The sequence below is a fragment of the Panthera uncia genome (genome assembly GCF_023721935.1).
Source record: "Panthera uncia isolate 11264 chromosome A1 unlocalized genomic scaffold, Puncia_PCG_1.0 HiC_scaffold_16, whole genome shotgun sequence".
NCBI classification, from domain to species: Eukaryota; Metazoa; Chordata; class Mammalia; order Carnivora; family Felidae; genus Panthera; species Panthera uncia.
This window is the reverse complement of record NW_026057576.1, coordinates 49,245,560-49,265,624: the sequence shown is the minus strand read 5'-3', so window position 1 is coordinate 49,265,624 and position 20,065 is coordinate 49,245,560. Positions and strand designations below refer to the sequence as shown.

Genomic DNA, 20,065 nt, shown 5'->3' with positions numbered 1-20,065 from the left:
GCCTGCTTTCTCCTCGAGGATTTGGATGGCTTCCTGTCTTACATTGAAGTCTTTCATCCATTTTGACTTTATTTTTGTGTATGGTGTAAGAAAGTGGTCCAGGTTCATTCTTCTGCATGTCGCTGTCCAGTTTTCTCAGCACCACTTGCTGAGGAGACTGTCTTTATTCCATTGGATATTCTTTCCTGCTTTGTCAAAGATTAGTTGGCTATACGTTTGTGGGTCCATTTCTGGGTTGTCTATTCTGTTCCATTGATCTTGGTTCTCAGTTCTTGGGCCAAGGATGGAAGATTATTTCTAAGTGACTTTTTGTTAGCTTAAGATTGCACATTAAGAAAGCTGTTGATGGGGCACGTGGGTGGCTGAGTTGATTAAGCATCTGACTCTTGATTTCAGTTCAGGTCATGATCTCACCTGTCGGTGGTGAGATAGAGCCCCACATTGGTCTCTGCCCCTGATTTTCTCTCTCTCTTTCTCACTCTGTCTCTGTCTCTCTCTCAAAAAGGAAAGCTGTTGGGAGTGGTTTAAAATAATGCTCATGATTATTTTAACTAAAAAGTTACTTAATTTTCTATAATGGGTTGGATGTACCCTCATTTACATATTTTATTTGTCTTGGGAAGACTGATTTAACTTTAAAGACCCTTTTCTACCTTGAGATTTTATGACTTTATGAAATCTGTTGAATTTGCTGTATCTTGTAAAGCAGCATGGAATGTAAGTATTGTGGAAAAACTTGGCTATTCAGGGTGCAACTAGGTGATTTTGATAACTGAATCAGAGTATATAGTTTCCCTGATTTTACGAAGTTAAGGCCCTATGAAGAAACTGGAACTAAATTCCAAATTGTTTGATTCTCTAGTCCACAGTAAAATTGGGTCATTGGTCACAATTGTCCCCTCATGAAACTGGATGCATTTTGCGCTGTGTCCACAGTGGGCTAAATGATACTGAGGATGGTAAAAAATATAAATAATGTTCATGCTGGACATCAACTAACTTAATCATCTTTTCACTTGGTTTCTGGAAAAAAAGACCTATGTTTTCCCCTTGGTCTTTGTTGGGACTTTATAATTTCTTATCTTGAAATTTTTATTGGTAGGGGTTGGAATGTCTTATCTTCATTTAGGAAGTCAAGTACAGAAGAAATTGTAAAACTGCATAGGAGTATTTGTAGTAGAATTCCATATTTTTATTACATGCATGTACAGAAAAAGTTTTATTAGAAAAAAGATTTGTACAGACTTTCCCAGTTGTTTTACCTGTAACTATACCAGAAATAATTATCTTAGATTGGAATTTTGTCCTATTGAAAAAGCTTTTTAAATAGGAGGAGTGTTTTTCTGTCATATATAATTATTATTGAGAAGTTAAATAAGAGAGTAAGTGAAAATGAGTCAAAGCTAACAAAAACACATACATCTTGTAAATATGTGGTACTTTTGTGATACACAGAGACTAATAATTGAAAAAAGAACAGTAAAAGTAAAGTCAGTGGTTCCACATACAGCTGGATGGATTTCTAGACATAGAGTCAAACCTGAATTTTAAGGGTGTCATTTAGAAAGATAAGATTTTGCAATTGAGTACTCAGGTGAAGGAAGATAAAGCAGTATTTGGAACTTTTTTTTTTCTTCCATCTATCATAGAGTGAAGAGAATATCTCAGGTATGACAAGCTTCCGTGAAGTTCTGGAGAAAATGCTGGTCATTGTTGTGCTCCCAGTCAGGAACAGCCTGAGGAGAGAAAATGAGCTCTTCTCCTCTCACCTGGTTTCCAACACCTGTGGATTGCTGGCCAGTATTGTCAGTGAACTGACAGCATCAGCCCTGGGATCTGAGGTGATGTTTTATTTTGAGACTGGATAATAAGCACATGTTTAAGCTTGCCACGTAATTTCTTTTTTCATATATTTTGTCTTTGTATAAACTAATTTTAATCCTATTTGTACTGTTTTCTTAAAAAATAAAAATAAAAAACCTTCAAGCAGGCTGTTTGTTTGGTTTTCCCTTCCTTACACCTCTTCTGTGCTGTTGCTTGCTTCCTCTCTCACCAGTTTCCCCAAGACGTCACAGCGATACACACTGTATGTTTTCCTCTTATTTGCCCCATTGTACAACCTCACTGCCATGTTCCAAAATAGTTCACATTGCTGGCCCATGAGGAATAGAAATGGGGCTACTAGTAGGGAACACACAGTATGGAAAAGGTAAAGAGGTTTAAACCTTAGTTCTGCCCACTTGACTGACACAAGACAAATGACATCTGTAAAATGGGAAAAGTAATTTTTTTAAGTTAATTTATTTTTATAGTTACTTCTGCACCCAGCGTGGGACTCAGACTCCCAACCCAAGATCAAGAGTCACATGCTCCCCCAAGTGAGCCAGCCAGGCACCCCATAAAATGCAAAAAATAATTTTATGAAAATCGGCATTAAATACATTCACATTGTTGCACAGCTATTATCACAAAATTTTAAAAGAATCGAATATTAGTATGTTTGAGAAAACTACTTTGATATGTTTTAAAGTGCTTCACATTATATAAAATAACATTATTTTTAATCATATCACTGTCCTGCTCGCTCTGCCGTATAATTTATCTAAACATTTTGACTGAATTTAGTGAATGTTTCTAATTTTTTCCCCAAAATGCAGACAGAAGGTTGATTTTAAAAATCCTGTCACAATGCAAAATATCTTATATCATTCAAATAAATGTTGATTAGTTAGCATGTACTCAGTTGCTTGCCAAATAACATCTTTTCTCTCTTTTGCTTTTATAATCCCTAGCCTTTGCTTTTTCTTACTTGCAGACTTATTTTGGAATCTATTCTAAATTAATTTATCCAGTGTGTACTCATTACTAATTCATAGCGACAGTTTAGCCTTTAGGATTTCTGAATGATTACATGCACCTGAGCAGAGTTTAGTATTTAACCTTAGGAACCACTTCCTCCATTTCTTAGTTCACTTTGACTTTGGTCTAGGAGGTCATTGAGCCCCTTGTCAGAAAATTTTAATTTGTCTTTTTTTCACTTGGTCATTCAGCCTGTATAATAGGCTTCCCTTCTGTACCAGATCCTGGAGGAAAGTCTGATGCATAGGTCCCCCTCAGAAGGTTACTATCTGGTTTTCCCCATATGAACTTAACTTTCTAATGAGAAAGAATGCTCCGATTGCAGGTGCCTAATCTACGAACTTGGAAATTTACAAAGGTCATGACTTAGACATCCATATTTCCTTCTTTCCCAGAATAGTTTGAAATTCTTGTTAGAATCATAAACTTCAATTTTTTCCCTCTTATAGGTCTTTCAAATTTCTACAGCCAACTTAGATCAAAAGCAGGCTCTGTAATTGAAAAGAGCACTTTCAATCCAAAATAAGTTCACTGATCCTCTCTAATGAAAGTCTGTAATTAATGATGTTGTAGTTATGTATATATATTCACTTTTGTATATGTATTTTCTGCAAATGAAGTCTTGAAAACTCACAGATAAGAGGAGGGGATAGTCCCACTGAAGAGGGGAAACTTAGTCCACCTCTTAATTCTTAATTCTCTCCAGAATTCCTAGAGCTCTATGTCACATAGATTGAAAACTGTTGGTCCACAGAATGTTGATGAAATTTTGGTATTTCTTTTCAGAGTGAGTGATACAGTTCATTCATATGTATGACTGCGATGACTTACATGTTTATAGTTCTGCATTATAAATTAAGTGAAATGCATGACTAAGAGAAGAAAATACTGTCCCGTGATGATTTGTGAATTTAGAATGATAAAATCTATATAATTTTATTGCTATATAATCTCTTAATAGAATGTATGTTTAGAAAGTTTCACACTTACTTCTTAAATGTAGATTATTTTTTTGAATTTCTTAGAAATTTGGAGATAGTTTTGTTGTAGGTATATTATTAACACTAAGGTACAGACTACTGATGTGTAACTGCTTTTGTTGTTCATAGGTTGATGGACTTAATTCTCTCCACTCTGTTAAAGCCAGTGCTAACCGATTCACAAAAACAAGTCAGGGAAGAAGTTGGAACACTGGGAATGGGTCCCCTGATGCAATCTGTTTTTCAGTAGACAAACCAGGAATAGTTGTGGTTGGTTTTTCTGTCTATGGAGGAGGTGGAATTCATGAATATGAATTAGAGGTGTTAGTTGATGACGTAAGTACCACTCTAACAGTGTCATCTTGTGTGTAAGTTGTGCATCAGGACTTACCATTATCATAGTAAGAGTGTCCAAATCTTTGAGGGTTTAGCAGATTAGTCATTAGTCGTGGAAGACATTAAAGAAATGGAAAGAGTGATTCTGCATGATTGCTTCTGTGCCATTCTGGATCACTTCTGCCTCATATTTTTTGCACTTACAGGGGAGATGGTAAATGAAAATACTAGAAATTATAGAGCTAAGCCTCTGATTATAACTTTTGTGTAATTTTTTTGCTTTTGTAGTTTTTTAGAAACAAGAACAGTATTCAGATCAGTATTATTACCTGTATCCATGACTAAAGCAGTTTTGTCATAGAGTGCAAATGGATTATTCTTAGTAAAGATAGTTTTCATTAATTGATTAAGCTATCTTGCTGTATTCTCTAAATTATTTAAATTACCTGAGTTTTCACAAAGTTTTATTAAAATGGGACAAAAAGTTACCATGTAAATCATTTCATAAAAAATAGAAATCTATCTGTATCTTGATTCTCTTTAGCAATTAAATTATGTCCTACTTCATTAGGCTCTTTAATTAGATTAGCACTCTTCTTATGAAGAAGTGGAAATCATTTTAAGACATCAGATGAGAAAAGCCCATTTGTATGATTTAGGTTGTAGACTCCTCAGGAAATCAGATAAAAATAAATAATTTACTAAAATTTTTTTTCTTCATTATATATGGGGAAATGCTAATGGATAATTTCATATGCAAGGAAAGAAACTGCTTAAAAACAATAAAACAAAATTAAGAATAGGATGGGTTTTGTTTTTGTTTTAATTAGAGTGAACATGCAGGAGATTCGACTCATTCTCACAGATGGACATCTCTAGAATTAGTCAAAGGAACGTATACAACAGATGACTCACCCAGTGATATAGCTGAAATCAGACTTGACAAAGTTGTTCCTTTAAAGGTAATTTCAGTTACGTTTCTTTTATAAATAAGAGGTACTATGTAGTTTACTTAAAAAGTAATGAAAAGTATTCCTTTTTGTGATGCTTAAAATGTTTATAGAGTCGCTACTATACTCCTTATATTGTACTGTATTGTATTTTTGCAAAAGATCTCTTAAAGTCTGGTATAGTAGAAAGTATTGTTTAGTTTTGGAGTCAGGCAGAACTAGCTTCAGATGCCTGCACTTTCACATAGCTTAAAGACATTAGATGTTATTTAACCACTCTGAGGCTTATCTGAAGATTCAGAAGGATTGTACCTACATTGTAGTGTTGTTCAGATGAAATTAAATAATAAAGTACTTGCCTCAATGTCTAGTACAGTATAGAAACTCAGCAAATATTAGTTCCTGTCTTTTCTTCTCTTATTGTGCCAAACTCTTTTTTAAAAAATGGCCTTAATAGATCATATTAACTATTAAAGTTACTATTACTTTATATAAAAGTTGTTTATTACTTCATGTAACGTAACTATTTACCAAAACAGAAGTCTTATCTTTTTTAAAAATTTTTTTTAATGTTTATTTATTTTTGAGACAGAGAGAAACAGAGCATGAGTGGGGGAGGGGCAGAGAGAGAGAGACAGAGAGAGAGAGAGAGAAGGAGACACGGAATCCAAAGCAGGCTCCAGGCTCTGAGCTGTTAGCACAGAGTCCGAGGCGGCACTCAAACTCACGAGCCGTGAGATCATGACCTGAGCCGTAGTCGGATGCTCAATCGACTGAGCCACCCAGGCGCCTCTACCTAATCTTAAAGTAGTTATGAATGGAGTAATTCTGAATTCAACTGTAAATTATAATTTTTATTATAGAACAGAATCTGGGATAAGAGAAGTTCATCAGAGGCCTCATCAAAAAGAGTTAGGGTACCAAAAAACAAAAAAAATCTTTTCACTGTGAAGTGTATATCATAGATCATAAGGCACCAGTGTCTGTATCTCATATTTTCTATGCACGGTACATCTTATTTGGGACAACTTTTGCTTATGGATATTTCTTCTCATTTCTCCACCTATCTGTTTCTATCTCTGAGTGTCTCTTAAATAAAATATAGTAGATTCACCACTATTTTTCCCACACTTAAAATTATTTCAAAAGTTAAACTCATCAAAGAAAAATAATTAGATTATGTACTTTAAATCTTTTGTTATGGTTAGTATTCTTTATGGGCCTAGAGTCAAACTGCCTATATTCAAATACTCATTCCATCACTTAACAGCTGTGTGCCTTTGGATGGCTTACGTAACTTCTCTGTGTCTCAGATTCCTCATCTGTAAAATAGGAATAGTAATGGTACTTACCTCATGAAGTTATTTTAAGGATTAACTTAATCAAAGCACACGAAGTACTTAGTACAGTTTTTTTTTTTTTAATAATAAACATCATTAAGAGTTATCTTCCTGTTTCATTCATTAAAAATGTGCTTAACCAAATCATCTATAAATAGGACAAAGAAATTCAGTATACTGGCCCAGTTTTTTTTATAGCCTCTGTACATTATAAACATGTTTTACATCTTTATTGTGAAGGAAAATGTTAAATATGCTGTGCGCTTGAGGAACTATGGAAGTCGTACAGCCAATGGAGATGGAGGAATGACCACAGTTCAGTGCCCGGACGGCGTGACATTCACATTCAGCACATGCAGCTTGAGTAGTAATGGTACAAATCAAACCAGAGGACAGATTCCACAGATCCTGTACTATAGGTGAGTGTGTATGTACAGGGAAGGGGGCATTTTAAAGCAACAGAACACATAAAGTTTGATATCAAGGTAAAAAATGCTAAATGCATAGTTATAATTAAATTATGCAGCATAACTTCCTTGCACATACTTGTGCTGATTTGTGTAAAAAGATCTCATATTAATACATAGGAGCACCTGGGTGGGCCAGTTGTTTGAGTGTCTGACTCTTGATTTTGGCTCAAGTCATGATCCCAGGGTCATGGTTTATATATATATATTAATATATTTCTATTTTTTCACTGTTCACTGTAAAGGTGAATGCTTTAAAATGTTTTTGTCGTTACTTCCCTTTTTTTGTCGTTACTTCTTTAATATCTTCGAAATTTTTATCTCCTGGGCATGTGTGTTCATTTCTTTTTTAAAAATACCAAAAATACTAAAAACATTCAGTTCATTTCTTTTTTAAAAATACTAAAGATTAGTGATCAGATCACTTCTATCCAAGTACTAGTTTTGCCTTGGTTCTGTTATCCAGTCTGCAATATATTTTGATGTCTCTGAGTCTAGTTCTTGGGGCCCTAGGATACATAACAAGGTGTTCTTAACACATGTGTTTTCAGTGCATGACCTGTGTTATTAGCTAGTCCTTGTAGTAACTCCGTGAGGTGGGCGCTTGTCCTGCTTCACAGATGAGGGAACAGACACGTTGAGGGTTAAATGCCTTGCCTAAAGTCACACTTCTTGTAAAGTATGGTCCTGGGTTCTATAGGCAGGTAATTGGTCTCCAGATGACCTGCTTTTAACATGTCCTCTTTAACAATGCTTAAGGTCACCTGTGAGACATCGTAGTTTAATGTGTCACAGTGCTCCTCCCCATCCATGGTTGGAGCCAAGCACCTTGGAGTTTCTTGACTTCCCTGTTTCTCTCACTCTTTCTATCACCAAGTCCTGGCAGCTGTGCTTTTAAAATGTTCTAAGTCTGACCTTTTCTAACTCCCATAATTATCAGTTCAGTTCAAACCATCACTGCCGCCGCCTGCGTAACAATCATAGCTTCTAACCCAGTCTCCCCCCCAGTCTCCCTCCCACCTTTTTTGGTGGCCCTCCTGCAGTCAGTCTGCACAGTGCAGCCAGAAGGGTTTCACAGAAATATGCATCAGGCCAAGTTCTGCCCCTGCTCACGATCCCCTCACAGCTTCCCATCCCAGTACGAAATGCAAGGTCTTATGGAGGCTTATGGAGCTCACATGGTGTGATTCCTGTCACCCTCCACGCTCCTTTCATTCCAGTCACACTCGTCTTCATTCTGTTCCTTGAACTTGCCGGTCTTGTTCTTGTCTGAACCTTTATCTTACTATTCCTTATGCCTGAATATTTTATCGTCAGCTTTTTGTTTTTTTAACATAATTCAAGCCTTTATTTAAATATCAGTTCCTGATACAGACTCTCTTTGGTCTTTTTCTAAAATAACTTTATATCCTTATCCGGCTGTATTTTTCTTTGAAGTCCTGTCACTCCTTGAAATTGCACGGTTACAACTTTAACTTTTTTAACTTTAAGTGAGGAGCTCTGATCTAACTAGAGTTAGATCATGTTTTACCTACCATGTAAAATAATCTCATGTATTACTCCTGTTACAGGAGTGAATTTGATGGAGATTTACAATCCCAGCTTCTGAGTAAAGCCAATGAAGAAGATAAAAACTGTAGCAGAGCTCTCTCTGTGGTAAGCACTGTTGTTCGAGCTGCAAAAGACCTCTTGCACAGAGCTCTTGCTGTGGATGGTAAGACTTTTCTTTTAATAGTCATATTTTAGATTCTTTATTCCCTAACTTGTACACAGAGTTACTGAAGAGTAACTATTTTGTAGGATCCCAGAATGTTTTATTCATTGTAGATCTGCTCACACATACACATTCATTTTGGATCAGCCATACTCTCCATATTCTAATGCAGAACTTTTTAAAATGTCCAAAAGCAGTTACCGGATACCTATTTTTTCCTTAGTTAACCTAGTAAGAAAAACTCAAGGATAAAGCTGAGTCTTTGCTTTATCCTTACTTTAGTAGTCAGAAAGCATTTTATTTTCTCCTTAAGGTGTGTTTTTCTTCCTATATTTCCAGTAATGTTATCACCATTCACCCAAAGGTCTGGGTAACCCTAAACATCTCCCCAAACTCACTTGTCTGATTTCAGTTCTATAAGTTCTTCCACTGGCAACTCTCCAATTTGTATTCCCCTGTCTGTTCTTCCATAGTCCAAGCTACCATGGTGCTGGCACATGTCCTCTTCCCCATAGATGGGTAACATCCCAGCAGCCTCACTGCCACTGTTCTCCCATTCCACATCTAACTACCTAGTCACCTCCACACTGGCAATGGAGTTCATTTACACAAGCATTCATTGTAACCCACCCAGCCTTACTGTAATCTGTAACATTTGTTCCTAAGCCTAGTACACATCAGAATCACCTGGGAAACTTGCTAAAAATAAAAAATGTTTGGCCCATCCAGTCTGCAGGTTTGGGCTGGGCTAAGAAACTGTATTTTTAAATAACTGAATCCTATGCCGATGCAACAGCATATCTAGAAAGAAGTATTTGGAAATAATTGGCCTTTAATATAAAGGTGATCTCAGTCTAGACTCAACTTATCTTCCCAGCACCGTGCTCATTGGGTAAATGATTATAATGTCCTTTAGCAAAAGGTTTCTTGGTAAAATAGAAGGCAATATAGCTTAATAACAGCATTTTTGTAGTGCTTGATATGTGCAGGCATTGTTCTAATGTTTTACATATATTAACTCAATCTTTGTAGTACCCACTGAGGGAAGTACTGTTACTATCCTTTTTACAGAGGAGTAACCTGAGGCATATGCCAATTAAGTAATTGGCCTAATGTCACACATGTAGCCACGTGTGGCATCAGGTGTAGTGGTTAACATCATGACTATTGCTGTAGGTTCTAATCCTGCCTCTGTCATTTTACAGCTGTAGGATTTTCGATGAGTTATTTAAACAGTGTGTGCCTTGGTTTCGTCTTGTAAAAAGTAGAGATAATACAAGTGTCTTACTGTGAGGATTAATTGATATGGCTTATGTCAGTAAAGCCCTTAGAATAGGGCCAGGTCCTTTATAAGAGTGATAATTTTATTTTGCTCAAGAGACTAGAATATAGATTTAGTATAGCATATATACATTACAGTGAAATTACCTTCTAACTATAGTTTTAATGCCTTTTTTAGCTGATGACATTCCAGAACTGCTTAGTTCTTCCAGTCTGTTTTCCATGCTGCTTCCCCTTATTATAGCCTACATAGGACCAGTAGCTGCTGCTATTCCCAAGGTGTGTAACTTAATTATGTAACTTTGAATATTTTTTTAATATTTTTTTTAGACTTTGTATCTTTATAAACATTTTAATCTTTGAGGCACCTGGGTTACAAGTAACATAACAGAGATAGACATGTTAAAATGGTAGAAGTTATCAGTTAAACCTCTCTGTTCTTCATATTGTTGACTAGATTACTATGCTTACTTATTGGCTTTACAGTTGAAGAATTTGGGAATGAGAAGTATATTTTAGAGTTATGACATATAAGGAGAGTTTAAGTAGATTTTTGTAGTTTATGAGGTTGATGCCAAGTCTTCTTTTTGAATAAAAATAGCAAGGTAGGAGTATTTTACAATTGAGAAATAGTCAAGATATGGAGGAAATCATAAACTATTGATTCTTTAGCATAAAGATTGAGTAAAACCTAGTTTACGACAGATTACAAAAAGGCAAAGTGTTTAAAAGTATAGACAAGGTTATTTTCATATAACATCTAAGACATCTAAGGTAAATCTTTTTTTTCCATAAAAAAAATTTCTCTTTGAGCAAAAATTTAGTCAGAAGAAACTCTTAATAATATCTTAGTAATTAAGGATGGCCAACAATTACAGTAATTAACAACTTTAAAGCAATTTTCACATTTATTATCTCATTTAATCATTTCTTTTTATACCAGGTGGCTGTAGAAGTCTTTGGCCTTGTCCAACAGTTACTTCCCTCAGTTGCCATTTTGAATCAGAAGTATGCACCCCCTGCATTCAATCCTAATCAGTCAACAGATAGCACCACAGGAAACCAGCCTGAGCAAGGCCTCTCTGCTTGTACAACCTCTAATCACTATGCGGTCATAGAGAGTGAGCACCCCTATAAACCTGCATGTGTGATGCACTACAAGGTAGGCGCTGACTCCTGGGCAGAGTTTAAATTTAAAAGTTGGTTTGATGTTCTATAATGATGCCTTACAGGATACTTTGCCTCTGTTTAGAAGTATAGTTTTTTATAGTATTTAAATATAGAAATCAGGTGGTTAGGCACTGTCAGATCCACAAAAGGGTTTAAGATAGAATTTTTGTCATTAAAGCGTATAGTTGGGAGTATTTGTGAGAATTGTTCTCATATGTTTTTATAAGTCCAGTGCAGTATATAATGTTCAACTGCATATTATATATTGTAATAGTAGTGGATATAAGCATGAAAATTTAAAAATCATATTGTTTGAACTGCTATTATTTATACCACAGCCTGAGCTCTGAAAATTTGCATATCCAATGCAGGACTTCGAGTGCTCTAATATAAATAATGTAAAAAATAATAAAACATTTATAAATATAATATTATTACAGAGTATCCAGAGTCTTTATTCCTTCTTAAATTGTATCATGTAAGCTAAGGAGGAGAAGGAAGATTTGTCTAATTCATCAATGTGATTATAAGTTTTATGTGCTTGCAAAATACTCAACTTTTTATTATACACTGTGGTAAACATATAAAAGGACTAGACAGTCACTGCACTTATCCATCATCACAGATTCAGTAGTTACCAGCTTTTTTTAAGTTTTTATTTAAATTCCAGTTAACATACAGTGTAGTATTAGTTTCAGGTGTACAATATAGTGATTCAACACTTTCGTACATCACCCTGTGCTTATCACAGCAAGTGCACTCCTTAATCCCCATCACCTGTTTAACTCAACCCCCACCCCCACCCCAACCTCTTGACCAGACCTGATTTGTTTATTCTCCACCCACTTTGCCCTTTCTAGATTATTTTAAAGCACCTTTATGGATATTTTATTATGTATCTTTAAATATAGACCCATAAAAAGTAACTATATTATTATTATACAGAAAATGCTAATAATTCCTTCATGTCATCAAATATGTACATTTTTAATTGAGTTAGATTCAAAATAAGAGTTTAACTTTTTTAATTGTTTGAATTAGAATCCAGATAAGATCCATACATTGTGATTGGTTATTATGTCTCTCAAGTCTCTTGTTATCTACTTGAGGAGGTTCCCCTCCAACTCTTTTTTTGTTTCCTTGAATTTTATTTGAGAAAATGGACCATATGTCTTTGTTGGTAGGAGCCTCTTCAGCTTGCCTCCTGAATCCTTTAGACATACCCCTTGTAGTCATTCATAGCATCCTCCCTCACTAGTGTAAGATATTCTAGGCTCATCTTCTACATTTCTTGTGTTGGTATTTTAGAGCCAAAATTTGGCAGAAGAATTTGACTCGTTTCTCTTGGGCTGGTGATTGTTTCTAAATATTTGTAGTGCACAGAACTGATACATACAGTCACTCGTGCATGCATTTATACACACAGGCACATATTATTTTTATATATGTGTATATATTCCTGTATAGACACATTTATGTGTATGTTTTGTTTTGTTTTGTTTTTAAGATACAATACCTGAAGTTTGTACTGATGATACTAATTCAGAATAAGGTCCATAGGATCTTACCCTTGAATCTTTTTGTCATACATCTAGATCCCTGTTCCCAATGACACTGGGAATATTAGAATTAGAAACTCAGTTATTCATTTCCTGTGTGTGTATATGTGTGGGTGTGTTTTGTCATGTTGGGTATATCCCATCTAGGATGTATAAAGAAATGAATGTGTTTTAAAGTAAGTGGGTATGGTCAATTACTGTGTTTAATGTAAGTTGGAATAGTCACTCTCTGTGTGATTATGCCACTAATTGGACATACATTTGGCATCATTTCTTTTATTTTAGGATTTTAGGAACTGCTTTTTATATCTTGTTTTGTTTTAGAACAACTTAAATGATTACATTGTCCTAACTCAAATCTATAAAGGAAAGAGTACTCAGAGAAGTCTAGCTTTTATTTCTGTCCCTAATCTCTGTTCCCTCCTTCCCTATCCTAGGTAGCATTTCATTTTATTATAACTTTGTAGTTTATTCTTCCGTTTTTTATAACGTAAGTGTAGTCACATACACAGATGGAGATAGTGTGTATATTCATTCCCCATGTGTTTCAGCTTTTATTTTAAATATTTCAAACCTGTAGGAAAAAATAAGATTTGTGCAATGATCACCTTGTATGCCTTTCACTTGGCTTCATCAGTTAACATTTTGCCACATTTGTTGTATTTATTTATCTGTATTTGATACTGCTGAACCATTTAAGAGTAAGTTGCAAACGTGAACAGTCACCTTGTTCCTAAGCACAGAGATTTTTCTGTGTATCAGTAATACACTAGTCAAATTTAGGGAATTTAACATTGATGCTCTATTACCATAATGCGTAATAGCAGTATACCATGATATTATAAGCTAGATGTTTTGCCAGCTGCCCCAACAACAGCATTCATGGCATTTTTCTAAACCCAGATCTGGGATCCACCCAGATTCATCCATTGCACTTAGTTGTCAGGTCTTCTCTGTTTCCTTTGATCTGAAATAGTGCCTCAGGCTTTCCTTGTCTTTCTTGACATTGGCATTTATGAAGAATACAATCAGTGGTTCTGTAGAAGTGTCCTTTTATTTGGACTTGATTGATTGTTTCCTAATGATTAAACTTAGGTTACTTGTTTTGGGCAGCAACAGTTCATAATTGATACCGTATTCTTGTCAGGAAGTACTTACCATTTGATTAAGAGGATATCTGGCAAGTTTCTCCACCAAAACTACCTTTTTTCTCTTTGAAAAGGCTTATGGGTAGAGAGCTAGAGACTGTGTAAAAAATACTCCCTAACAAATTTTTACCCAGCAGTTTTAGCATCCATTGGTGATTCTTACCCAAATCACTTATTACTATAGTGGTTGCAAAACGGTGGCTTTCTAATTCTGTTATTCCTTCCATTTGGTGTTCTATTGTAAAAGACCGTTTTTCCATCCCTTCCACTTTTAAACACACATTGACTCATTTATTTTATGTGTTTATATCAATACAGATTTAAGAATTTTCTTTTTGTTTAATGTTATAATCCTTTGCTGTTATTATTTTAATTCTCAAAGTTTAATTGATTTGGCCAGTGGAAGTTCATTCAAGCTGGATTTTATGTTTTTTATATGTTTTATCATGTTTTCATCAGTTTTTGAATACTACCTACCAGTTCTAGTCAACATTAAAGGAGTCTTGTCTTTATATCTATCCCATTTATGTGTCACTGTGAAAAATAAAACTACCGGGTAAAATTAACAATTTCCTTGTAAAATGTTTGTCTTTAGAATATATCCCACTGACATTAGATAACAAAGTACCAAATTCAGAAGTTACTTGGAGTAATTCTTTTTATCTATATGTGCAGGTTGCTATACAATCACTTTGCTATAAAATTAGGCTTATTTGGTTTTTTGTACTTAATTTTTGTGAGTTTTCCCTGATCCTTCTTTGTTTATCTTTATCTTTATCTTGGTTAACTTTTATCTTTTTTTTTTTTTAAAGATGTTCAACATCATCAGTCTTTTTTTTTTTAATGTTTATTTATTTTTGAGACAGAGAGAGACAGAGCATGAATGGGGGAGGGTCAGAGAGAGGGAGACACAGACTCTGAAACAGGCTCCAGGCTCTGAGCTGTCAGCACAGAGCCCGACGCGGGGCTCGAACTCACAGACCGCGAGATCATGACCTGAGCCGAAGTCGGCCGCTTAACCGACTGAGCCACCCAGGCGCCCCACTTTTATCTTTTAACTTTATACAGTATTTAAAATATCAACATGGCTCCAGAAATAAAATCATATAAAATAACATGCTCAGAATTATGAGGCCCTTCCCTTTCCCTTCTCTGCTTCTCAGCTTACTCCATTGAGTGTCCTGGTGTTTCCTTCCTGTGTTTATTTTTGAAAAAATAGATAGATGGATATAGATGTAGGTTTTTCTTTTATTTAAAATGGTAGCACACCAAATCTGTTTGGTACTTTTTGAAATGTAATAAAATGCATAGAAATCTCCCCATATCATTTAAAGAGATCATCCTCATTCTTTTTTTTACAACTGGTTAGTGCTCCTCTGTGAAGATGGATCATAGTTTATTCAGTAGGTAGCGTGTGTGAGCACTTCAGGTGTTTTCAGTATTTTGCTAATTTTTTTGCGATGAATAACCTTACGTAAATGTTGGGCTTTTTTGTTTGTTTTTTCATGTATTTAGAAATATATCTTCAAAGCACATCCCCAGAAGTGGGATTACTGGGTCAAACAAATATAGACTGAGGAGCCATGTGCTTCATAGGTTTGGGGTTACTGCTACAGAAGCTGAACGCATATGTATCTTTGCTAGGGTTGAAAGAGTCCTGTTGAGGTTATACTGTTTCGTGTCCCCAGCACCAGTGTTTGAGAGTGCTTGTTTTCTCACAGCCTCCCCAACAGAGTATGTGGTTAAATTTTGAGCCTTTTGCTAATATAATGGGAGAATTGGTGGGAGTAATGGTATTTTACTTTAGTTTTAATTTGCATTTATGTAATTATGAACAAAGGTGAGCTTTTCATTTAAGTGGAGATTTTTTTTAATCCTGTACCAAAGCTGTTTGCCTTAGTTCTAGGTAATTTTTTTAGATCAATATCATACTTAGGGAATTTCCTAACTGTCATATCATATCCTATAACCATTTCATAGTTTACTATTTGACATGGTCCCACTTAATTGTAATTCGACTACCAAGACAGAATGCTGTCTGCCATGATGATGATAGAAGCTTACCCTACAACCCAGCAATAGTATTACTAGGAATTTATCCAAAGGACACAGGAGTGCTGATTCATAGGGGCACTTGTGCCCCAATGTTTATAGCAGCACTTTCAACAATAGCCAAATCATGGAAAGAGCCCAAATGTCCATCAACTGATGAATTGGATAAAGAAGATGTGGTTATATATACAATGGAATACTACTTGGCACTGAGAAAGAATGAAATCCTGCCATTTGCAGCAATGTGGATGGAACTGGAGGGTATTATGCTAACTGAAATAAGTCAGGCAGAGAAAAACATATGATTTCACTCCTATGTGGAATTTGAGAAACTTAACAGAAGACCATGGGGGAAGGGATGGGGAAGAAATAGTTTCAAACAGAGAGGGAGGCAAACCCATATTAGACTCTTAAATACAGAGAACAAACTGAGGATTGATGGGGGTGGCAGGGGAGAGGGGAAAGTGGGTGATGGGCATTGAGGAGGGCACTTATTGTAATGAGCACTGGATGTTGCACGTAAGCGATGAATCACAGGAATCTACCCCTGAAACCAAGAGCACACTGTATACACTGTATGTTAGCCAACTTGACACTAAATTATATTTAAAAAAATACTAATAAAAGATTTTTAAAAGATAAGGAAAAAGATACATTTTATGACCTAGTTTGTGTGACTTTCAACACAATAGCTAGTATTTGGCAATTTTATTACTTTTAGTTTTTCTACCCTTCATATTTCAACTTTAATAAAATAAACTATATTGGCTTACTTAAAAATATACATATAAGTATGTGCCATCATAAACTCATATTACATTGAAACTTTAGATTAGGAAAATATAAAAATCTAAGTTTTCATCATTGTGTGTTTAGTTTATTTTTTTATTCTCATTATATATGAAGTTCTGAAGTTTTTTGCTAATGAAAAATATCATTTGTAGCAGATACTATGAATGGTGGATAACTTAAAAGTGACTAAAACCTTAAATTTTAATGATTTGTTTCCTTTCCATCAATATATCTTTATATTTTGCCCATCTAATTATATTTTCATTTACCTACTTAGATTCCTTAAATGCATACTGACTGAAATAGAAAATTTTCTATATATATAGTTCCACAAAATTAGATAACTGAATGTTTATGGAAATCAAAACAACCTTGTAATATTTTTTCAGTGTTACCAGTGTGTACTTACAAACATTGATGTAATATCAACCAAGTTTTAGGTAGAAAGCAGTAGATATTGCAAGTTGGGAATAGGGACAATTGATATTGAACATTAATACCATGATTTCTAATCATATTGAAACTACTGTATTAGTTTCTTAAAATTTAGTTTACAGTATGTTTAAAGCATCATATTTACAGTATGTCCTGTGTCTAAAATAGGAAAAAACAATCGAATTTTTCTTAACAAATACAAGTGTCCTCTTGCCTATTGACCTCAGGTCACGTTCCCAGAATGTGTACGGTGGATGACAATCGAGTTTGACCCCCAGTGTGGCACTGCGCAGTCAGAAGATGTCCTCCGTTTATTGATTCCTGTCAGAACTGTTCAGAATTCAGGATATGGACCAAAATTGACATCTGTTCATGAAAATCTTAACTCCTGGATAGAATTAAAGAAATTTTCAGGGTCCTCTGGGTGGCCTACTATGGTTTTAGTGTTGCCAGGTAAGTTGTTTTTTTATTTTCTGTTTTATATGGTAAAATATATGCATTTATGACAATTATGTTTAGTAAGGATACAACATTGAAAACGTTTACAAACATTGAGAAGAATTTCTTCAAGACCTACTATGCATCTGGAGTGCACTTGAGTAGTGAAGAAGACTCTAGACAGAGGGCATAACACGACTGAGTTTTCAAAGAGAGAATGTCATGAGGATCTTGTGAAAAAAGTTTAGCTTAACCAAAGCAGAGGGTTAATATTGAGGAGTAGATGTCTGTATAGTTGGGAACAAACTATGGAAGAAGTGAATTTGATCTTTTATTTTCCCAATAAGTGCTAGACTTTGAGAACTTAGGGCTTCTTCTACTCAAGAGAATTGGTGAAACACCTCACGTACTGAGTTACATTAAAGCTGTTGTTTTTAGTTCTTCAGGCTTGAGGATGTGTGTGTTGGGCGGCGGGGGGGGGGGTGTCAGAGATAGAAAGCATTTTTTTATTGCTATTGCTAATGTTTTCCTTTCAAAGAAAGTTTGTAAATTATTAAAACTGCATGTAGTCTGTTGTGTTTTTAACCAGTTAACCATAAATATTCTTGTGATTCCCCAAATTCATAGCCTGTTTGAATTCAGAAGCTTTTGTCTTCTAGTCTGACCTGCCTTGTTTGTTTGTAAGGAGCCAGGTTAGAGGATTGCTTACTGACTGAAACAGAAAAGGCTAACTAACCTAGGTTACCCTAGAAATAGATAATTGAAAAACGATTGCTCATGTAACATGAAGGTAGAACATTTGATTGAGGAGAGCTTGATCATAAAGAAAAATAACAATTCACTTGAGATGATTCTGTTGTTGGCTAGAGTTGTTTTCAGCAATTATATTCAAGTAGATACAGGAACACCCCCCACCCCCAAAAAGCCTGGGCTTTTTAATAACTGATTTGTATTGCTACCTATCTTGAGATAGATAAAAGGGAAACTTTAATAAAGTCATTTCAGATTTTGAACTCAATGTTAGCTTTTTTTTCTTAGGAAATGAAGCCCTTTTTTCATTGGAGACTGCATCAGATTATGTGAAAGATGACAAAGCTTCTTTCTATGGTTTTAAATGTTTTGCAATTGGATATGAGTTTAGCCCTGGACCTGATGAGGTAGGAATGAATTATCTTCTCATTGTGTTAAGATTGTGTTTCTGAGGGCTGCTATTGACTAAAGTTGTGTTTGCTGCCTATGTTCACGAAGCCTGAAATTTAAAGAATATAATTTAAAATACCTTGTAGTTTAATTTTGTGTAGTGTTTTTTGTTTTTTAGTGTTTTGTTTGTTTGTTTGTTTGTTTGTTTTTGCTACTTTTAATACATGAAGAGAATAGAGTCTGCAACAGAAATTATAATTGTACCTGCTCCAAACCTGCTCAGGTGGCTGTACCTTTCTGAGTAAAAAATAGAATCTGCTTTCCCAATGGGACCAATTTAGTTTCTATTCTAAATGTTTCAAATCACACAATAAAACAAAATCAAGGTGAAAAAAATGATCATGTTACTTCAAAGTAATGAATGACAAATTCTTTGGAATGCACCTGTAGACCTGGACCTTATAACATGCAGTAGACATTTTATTGACCCTCCTCCACTCTTAATTTAACCACTAGTTGACCTGTTCTTTCTGGTTTCAAAAGTTATGCTTGGATGCAAATCACATTTTGTTGATAATCCACATTATCTTCCAAATATTTTATCCTCCAAATATTTTTTTAAAGCAGCTCATTTTATCTTATTTTCATTTCATTTCACTTCATTTCATTTATTTTATTTTATTTTTGTGATTCTCCAGGGTGTCATTCAGTTGGAAAAAGAATTAGCCAATCTTGGCGGAGTTTGTGCAGCCGCTTTGATGAAAAAGGATCTAGCACTTCCTATTGGTAAGTCTGGTCAAGTATTAGGTGTTTATGATTTTGTTAAAAATTTCAAGGGTAGAATATGTTTATTTTAGGGCATTCTGAAATAAATTAGCAAAATGAATTCAATAGTCCCATACATTCATGAGTAATAACTGTTTAATATGCTGGTAGTTTGGGTTTTCTGTACTGAAGATTGAAGAGTATCCTCTAGTCTTTTCTATTCACACACAGACATGCACACAAACCCTTCTTAGGCACATACACGCTGTGTGTCAGACACTGGGTTAAACATTAGATACATAATATTAAACCAAAAGTTTTGAGATAATTTCTTAAATATCCTTGTGGACATATCAACTAGACAGTTGGATATTCATTGCCTGACGCTCAGGGCACAAGTCAAAGGAAATGTCATTTGAACATAGTTGAAATTTAAAGGCATGGGACCATGTGAAAGATGAGCTAGGAAGAGAATGCAAATGAGAAAGAGAAGATAGCCCAGGATCAGAGGTGGGACTGCCAAAGTGTCAAAAATGGACAGAATGGGAGGAAGAGCACATAAAAAATACTGGTACAGCAGCGAAGGAGGTAGGCGTAAAACCAGGAAAATGGACATTGATGGGATTTTTTAATGTAGTT

General features: G+C 35.0%; 1 protein-coding gene across 9 annotated transcripts in view; it reads left to right on the top strand.

Annotated features, from left to right (window-relative positions):
* MYCBP2 (MYC binding protein 2) overlaps positions 1-20,065 on the top strand; it is a 283,512-nt gene that overhangs the window by 151,959 nt on the left and 111,488 nt on the right. For all 9 annotated transcript variants that reach the window (XM_049647093.1, XM_049647092.1, XM_049647095.1 and 6 more), the window contains 10 exons: positions 1,650-1,841; positions 3,969-4,175; positions 5,006-5,137; positions 6,706-6,884; positions 8,504-8,646; positions 10,106-10,206; positions 10,871-11,089; positions 17,311-17,536; positions 18,560-18,678; positions 19,360-19,447. In XM_049647093.1, coding sequence (XP_049503050.1) covers positions 1,650-1,841; positions 3,969-4,175; positions 5,006-5,137; positions 6,706-6,884; positions 8,504-8,646; positions 10,106-10,206; positions 10,871-11,089; positions 17,311-17,536; positions 18,560-18,678; positions 19,360-19,447 — 1,606 coding nt within the window. The remainder of the gene's footprint in view (positions 1-1,649; positions 1,842-3,968; positions 4,176-5,005; positions 5,138-6,705; positions 6,885-8,503; positions 8,647-10,105; positions 10,207-10,870; positions 11,090-17,310; positions 17,537-18,559; positions 18,679-19,359; positions 19,448-20,065) is intronic.